This window comes from Notothenia coriiceps, unplaced genomic scaffold, assembly GCF_000735185.1.
Source record: "Notothenia coriiceps isolate Sejong01 unplaced genomic scaffold, NC01 NC01_scaffold00000711, whole genome shotgun sequence".
Classification (NCBI taxonomy): Eukaryota; Metazoa; Chordata; class Actinopteri; order Perciformes; family Nototheniidae; genus Notothenia; species Notothenia coriiceps.
The window spans coordinates 41,160-48,744 of NW_011333412.1; the positions used below are offsets into that span (position 1 = coordinate 41,160).

Genomic DNA, 7,585 nt, shown 5'->3' on the forward strand with positions numbered 1-7,585 from the left:
TCGTGTTCACACCGCAGCGGAGCAGCCTCTTAGCTCCGGAATCCTTAAATTGTGCATTATAGAATGATCACACAGGTGACAGTACTCTTCAAAGGGTTCACGAAATATGACTACTACTCTTACTGTTTAACATTTTGGGTTACTTAATGTTACTTCATATTAAGGCTAATAAAAATGACAAGGCTGTAATGCTAACTAACGTGCTAGCTACTAGCTAGGTAGCTAACTTGATCCAGCCACTCCTGGTCCTTTCATCAGACGGGAAGCGAAAGAACGAGCAAGACCCATTGCTGGTATGATAACAACCTGGTACTAAGCACACAGGCATCTTGTTAAAGTTATCTTATCTTAGCCAGCGACATATAGATAGATTCTATCTATATGGCGCTGATCTTAGCTATCTCTTAGTGGAGGAAAACAATTGTGATATCACTTACGCGACTCTGGGATTTGTAGTCTTTCTAGTTGCGTATTTTTCACAGTCTTATATTTCAACAGTTTTACGACAAACTGTGACTTTTTTGACATGGAAATTATTTTTTAAGATTGACAAACATCATATGTGTAATTCATGGCACTATTCAAACGGGATCGAAAGATACGTTTTCTCTCTCCATTGACTTCAATACATTATTTTTCCGAAATAAGGTCCCATGGACCGGAAGTAGATGGGCGTGACTTCTATTGACCTATTTGGATCAGGCTGGAGCAGGTGGGATTAGACTCTGACGTCGCTGTCAAGCGTTAGTGGCCGACTCCGCCTACTAAGGGCTTCTCGGCAACTCTGCAGAATCCTATGGGTAACGTCACTAACACTATGTCCATTTATATGTACAGTCTATGATTGTACCGTAACCATAGAAGTCCAAAAAGCATCCCATTGGGCCGAAAGCCAAATACCCAGGCATAAACCCTTCCATTGTTCCAAAGGCTCATAGCTCATAAATACTAAATATACAGCCAATATGACAAGCCGTTCTATGGTTGTTAGATATTTTTGTCAATACTTCAAAACAACAAAGTCGTTGAGCTAGATGAAAAATCACAGCATCATAAAAGTATGATACATTACCTGGGAACCACAAATGTCTGTAGTCATATATAATAGTTATATTTCAGTTTCAACTGACATACTGCAGTGTTTTCCTTAAACCCACACCTCTAGCATTAGTTAGGCATATTATGAGTAATTATTCTCAAATCCAAAAATGTAGCCTTGAGGGACTGTGGGTGAGCAGCATGATGTGTTTACCTTGTAGGGTTGAAGTCCTCCAACAGGAAGTATGAAATGAGTGTGGACACAATGATGGACAGAGAGGTGGCGAATCCTTTGAGGATGTTGTCTGCATATTTAATGACCACCGCTATGACCAACCCACCCAGGGCCTGCACGCAGAGAGTTTCAAATTACTCTAAACAGTGTACACTGAATTCATTTGATGACATTTCGATGAATGTAAGAATGAGAGAAACATAATGATCAAACCTGGAAGGCAACAACTGTGCAGGTGATGGTGTTGTAACCCTGAAACATTCCCGATTCTCTAACCCTCTCGCCGTCATAAACTGTCATTCCTACAATACCGAACACAAAGCCAAACAACCCTGAGGAGAAAAAGAGAGTAAATTGGTCATATTTTAGAAAGCAAGTGTTATCGGTTTTCCTCCTTTGACATCCCCACTCTGCTCTGCCTGGAATACTGATAGACCTACTTTAGCTTGTTGCTAAAGTAAGGCTATGTGCTAGCTAGCTACTGCTGTTAACTAGTTAGCTGTTAATTCAGTTAACCGGCTTCTGTTCTACTTTTCACATCTCACATAAGAGTTTTGACTGTCAGGAGGAAAACATTTACAGACCCAGGGTGGGGTCTGTAAATGGCGCCAGTGTCAAAGCTAACTTGCTATGTTTTCAGGATTAGCTCATGCTCTATTGTTGGCATGTGTTTAGCTTTTAAATCATAAGAAATGCTTGTATAGCCTTAGCTCTAATAATTCCTTTTAGAAAACGTATAGAGAAATAACAGGAAAAAAAGAAAAAAATGAGGACAGTTAAACAGGATAACAGTGTAATAATGAAAAGAAATTCATCAAAAAGTCTATCCCTTAACTTTCTTCAAGGGAACTTTATTATTATGCTCGATTCATCACAAAAGACGGCCATTTTTTAAATAACAACAACTAAAGTATAAGTTCAAAGATAATACTTGTTCAAATTTTATATTTGGATTTTATTTTAGTGCAACAGAATCACAACTATTCTAGGTTCAACGTGAACACGGAATTGACATTCATAGAGAGGTTCATTTGTATTATTTCATATTTTTTTGTTAGTTTCAACGTTTGTTAATTAACAATAAACAGTCGTTTAATATGGTTTAATAATTAATCTTTGTTGGTAAAACTCAGCCTCAAGGTGTCAAGGCTTAACAGAGTTTAACATTTACTAACACACACACACACACACACACACACACACACACACACACACACACACACACACACACACACACACACACACACACACACACACACACACACACACACACACACAGCAGTGAGTATAATAGTGGGCCATTCCCACACCCACAAACGCCTCCCAGTGGTTGCTTCGCTTGTGAATTTTCATGGTCACAAAAATCATTGAATTGAGATTTTTCAACAGGAGGAAAAAAAGAGGAAAAGAGAGTACGTAATCTGTGATCTTTAATCTCCTGCCCTCTGCTCTGCCCCATAAACTGAGATGGCCTCATCACACCAACCTGTAATTAGGGAGTGAGAAAGTTGTCTGATCCAACTTTTGTTGTTCTGTCCCAGCCATTTGGGAACAAATAACTATTTTGAATTGTTTGTGAGACCATAAGGGTCAAATAACAGGGCAAGTCTGTAGCTGGAGAGACCAAGAGAGGGAGGGCCTTAAAGATGGAAATAAAAGCAGAGATTGACAAATATTTCTCTGAATCCAATTCAGTTTTGTTAAATGTTAGATCGACTTTCAAAGGGAACATTTGATTTCTTCTCTTATTAAATGTATCATAATTTCATATCAAATATAAAAACAAGATAAGAGAAGCTGTTATGATATAACATTTCACCAGATTGAGAATATGGTAATTTCAGTTTTGCTTTCCATAACTACCTTCTGGTGAAAGTCCTTTTTTTTACACATTCATTCACATTATTTTCTAATTAGGCTATCCCATAACAGCATAGTATTGTTTTTCATCTTCTGAAGTAGTGTTGAGCCCTCATCGCAAAATAATACATAAATATTTAATATATATATATTTTATCTTCACAAGCATACACTACATTAGCTCCTTTAGTGTGAATGTAGAGTGGATGGGGACTTTCATATGCACAACTGGCAGAGATGCTGCGATTAATGCATGACTAAAGAGGAACATTCAATAGAGGCTTATAAGAAGAGCCATTCTGCAAAGGTAACACAATTAGTGCTATTAGAAAAAACTGGAGTGACACCTCCTTATCTACTGTATGAATATGTATGTGTCAACATTAGGTATGACAGTGAAACATTAAAATGTCAGTAAGGATTTTATGATGCTGCACATTTATACTGGTTGAATTACACCTTAGATTGGCTCTACTAGTTTGATCTAACAGCTTAGCAGATATATAGCAGTCAAAGCTGTTTTTCTGGTACAATCTTCTAAAATAATAGTTTATGATGAGTACTTAAAAGCTGTAACTAAGGTATTTCTCAATCTTGATCAACCATTAATTAACCCTTAATAGTCCAATATTATCATTAAAGCCAACGTTTGTGTTGCCAGGTTGCCAAAATTCCCTTTCCCCAGCTTGAACTTTTCAGTTAAATGTGCTTTGTAGGCATGACAATTTAGAAGATGTGTTGCTACAATAAAGAATTTGTATTGAAAATTATTAAACCTTTTTATCAGTTAATGTTTGTGACCAAAATAACATGAATTTGTGTCCACGTGTGAGGGCAGGCTGTTCTCATACAGTGTTCATTCAGTACTTACAGTATGCCTATGAAAAGTGGTGTGCTAATTCCTTTTCTCTAATTCTAACCAAGTTGTTTGGTTGCCTAAACAACCACTGCTCAGGTGCACTGTTTGCTTGTGTTACTGGATATTTTTTGAAGAACCCACAAAGATTTAAAAAAGAACTATGAGGATATGTTGGCCAAACACACACAGGTTGCTGCTCTTTGTGTAGCACTAAAAGGTTTGAGTCATTTAAAGCAAATGCACCAGCACTTAAAGTGGTTTGACTTATTAAAAGGTAATGTACTTGCAGGATTATTTCTGTCTGAGTAAGGATCTTCATGGATGATTGCACTCTTTTTAAGTCGCCTGGATAAAAGCGTTGTTAAATAATATGTAATGTTATGTAATATACTTCCTCACTGCAAATTGGGGTCCAGGTGTCCTGCTTTGTGTGGAACTGCTCCGAATTTTATTTTATCCAATGGCGGTGTAGAAATCAAGAGAGGGACTATTGCCTGCAGTCAGATGTCAATCAAGCAGCTCACACAAGGGCTCGCCAACCTGTCACCAGTCTCCTGACCTACACTGAGAAACGTTGACCTCAACTAAATGTAGAGTTAAAGTTGAACCTTTTTTATTTAAGGTTCAACTTTATATTATTGCTTTCAACTAACCTACAGTACAAACAATATAGTTATGTGAAATTTGTTGACATAATACATTTAATTAAAGTCAACGTTTCAGTTTTTCCAGTGCATGTCACGCCCTACTGGAACAAAGCAGTACAAGCTACCACTGCACCATGCACTTTTTAGCGGAGTATGATGGAAACTATTAAAAGAAAAGGATTTAATCATGTGTGAAGCCAGTGGTAGGCATGGAGTTTTTCTTTGCAATCTTGCATGGAGGTAATATGATTTGAAGCGACACACTACATGCAGGACTTAATTTCTAAACTAATGGTTTCAGTAGACGTTTTTATTCAATCCGTTTGTATGGAGATTATATCGAAATTGAAAATACCTTTCAGCGTCGCAGTAACTTGTCCCACATTGTCCCACACAAACATGGTCTTTGTCCCAGATTTGGCTTGTTGGAACCTGGTCACCCTACTGCAAAGAGGGCCCGGCCACCAAAGATTTCCTGGCTCCAAAAAGTGAAACACTTTCTTCCAAATAACAACCCCTCTCTGTCTCTTTTTGTCTATACATGTAGCACTTGAAGTAAATCAACATATTTTATGAAGATAATGTACTTGCTTGATTCTTGCACCTTTCTGACCTGTACCATACAATTAAATGCATACGCATAGCATCAGCTGATTAAATGTAATGTACGTTTACTCAACACATATAAGTCCCAAACATACGGAGGCCTTGGTTACTCACCCAGTTGTATGTTTCGGACCCACACACTCTGCTTAGTCTCCTTGAGGATTTTCTCAAAGTAAACTCCAGCAAAGCCACTGGACAAACAGGCCGTGAGCACAGCCATCAGCCCCACAAACTGTGAGCCTGAAGACAGGATCGCCTGCTCAGAGTCCACTTCAGACTCTGTGGGCCACTGAGGAAGGGGAGGACAGAGAGAGTGCTTTACATGTGTATAACTCACTTATGACTTAAACATCTAAGAAGTCTATTAAGACATATTCCATGTTAATGAAGCAGATAAGCAGAAAAACCTGTGTTTTCTCAAATTGCTCAGGGACTTGGTGTCGCTGGTACCTGCACTAGAGTGACTCCAGCCATGAGGAACAGTAGGGAGAGCCACTGGTACAATCCTAACCTCTTCCCCAGCATGGAGACAGAAAACAGTGCTGTGGTGAGGATCTTCAACTGGTACGTAACCTATGTAGAGAACGACAGAAACACACCAGTAAGATAGAAAGCAAGGTAGTCAGGTATGGACAGGGGAACATCAGTTAGATACAAGGATTGTGGATAAGTCAAAAAGAGTCTTTCGTCCTGAAGTCTTTTGTCCAGTTATTTCGGACTACTTGCCTGCATGTCCTAATGAAGGGATTTGACTCTTTCTGAAAATCTAGAGGTTTTCGGTCAAGAATCAAAGGTAGATATATTCTGTACAAGTTCGAACAATGCCTTAACAAGCAGAAGCCTCTGTTTCTGAAAAGTTTGAAATGCGAAAGTGCCTATTCTTTAGAATGGCCAGTCCAACTGTATGGAAGTCGATGAGAAGATTGCTCTGCTTCTGACTTGATGTATTGCCTCCATAAACACTTTCCTAATGTCTTTATGGTCTTAATCACTGGTTTCAAGTCTTGTTCCCTAAAGGTGTTCATTTAGTTAATTATGGTGCCATTTAGAGGTTGGTTAAGGGTGGGACTAGCTTGTGATTGACAGGTCGTTACCACAACTTTGTGCGGTGCTGTTTGGGCGTTGTTATGGTTTCCTTCTTACAACTTTAACCCTTTCACAGTTTGTTTTCAGTCAATGGCAGTAAGTTGTAACATTTTGGTTGCATAACAAAAATATTTTCTCTACCCTCTGAGCTCACTTCAGGTTACAAAAATCCAAGATGGCGATGGCCAAAACAGTTGTCCGCAAACCAAAGGGGTGAAATCCATGTATGTATGAGGAGAACTGGATGCAGTGTTGGAGGCGGTACCCCGTTCAATCCAGCCTGTCGTCCTACAAAAAATGACCATATAGGCCGATTGTTCGTTTATTCACAAATAATCCTCTCTGGAAAATCCTAAATTGTGGAATAGTTTGGCCATTAAAATGCTTTTTGATTAGATTTCTAGCGAGAAGTGAATATTGTACTTTTATAATCTACGTCCAGTGGATGTGTAGGATCTATAGTTTGATAGATATTACGAAGATGATTTGAGGTCTCGCCAGGAGAACGTGTATATGGGGCAGCTTCCATGTAAAGTTAGCGTGGGTGAAAACAGTTTTTCAGGGTTGGCAGGGAAACGGGGTTCAGGGGGAGTGGCTGTACCCGTAGGATAGAAAAGGGGGAAGTGACGTCTGACTCAGAGGTCGCGCAGCTGTGGAGAAGAACGTGTTGCCCACATTCTGTTACTGAGTTTAGGCTAGTTAGCTAGCAGGTTTATTGTTTTGGGTGCAGTCACTTTTGCCTCCACTTGCTGTTCAAATAAAAGTGAAAGCTGTTTACAGTTCTGTTTCATATGGGTGTTGAGAGATGTATCCATAGATTTAGTCCCAATTTTGCTCTCAAAGTGCACCAGATTGATGCATTTAACTTCAACATTTAAAAAAAAAATCTTCCCGGGGGAGCATGCCCTTGGACCCCCCTAGAGGAGGTGAGGTCCACCACCTGCCCACACCCCCTGTTAAATTGTCTCACATTTCTTACAGTTTGTGAAAAGGTCTTCTGATCAGGGCTTTATAAATAAATATCTACGGCAGATATGTAATATTTAAGGAAGCCGAACCGTGGATTACAATGCCGTTATGTGATGACTTCCAAAGAGAAAAGCAAGAACACTCGGAATAAAGTATTATTTTATTTAAAAAAAATGTTTTTCCGATTTCATATCGGATAAACACCATATCCCGACATGCATTGCTGCAATTTTTTAGCTTATCAAAACATCTGAAAAAAGAAAGTTTTCTCAGAATCGAAAGAGA

At 38.9% G+C, this 7,585-nt stretch overlaps 1 protein-coding gene across 1 annotated transcript in view; it reads right to left on the reverse strand.

Annotated features, from left to right (window-relative positions):
- Window positions 1-5,977, reverse strand: part of LOC104957008 (UDP-N-acetylglucosamine transporter-like) — an 8,213-nt gene extending 2,236 nt beyond the window's left edge. Inside the window, exons 1-5 of the mRNA XM_010784605.1 lie at window positions 5,972-5,977; window positions 5,696-5,818; window positions 5,360-5,534; window positions 1,487-1,605; window positions 1,253-1,386 (exon numbers count right to left, since the gene is read on the reverse strand). Of these exons, the coding sequence (XP_010782907.1) occupies window positions 1,253-1,386; window positions 1,487-1,605; window positions 5,360-5,534; window positions 5,696-5,818; window positions 5,972-5,977 (557 nt within the window). The remainder of the gene's footprint in view (window positions 1-1,252; window positions 1,387-1,486; window positions 1,606-5,359; window positions 5,535-5,695; window positions 5,819-5,971) is intronic.
- Window positions 5,978-7,585: the final 1,608 nt, after the last annotated feature.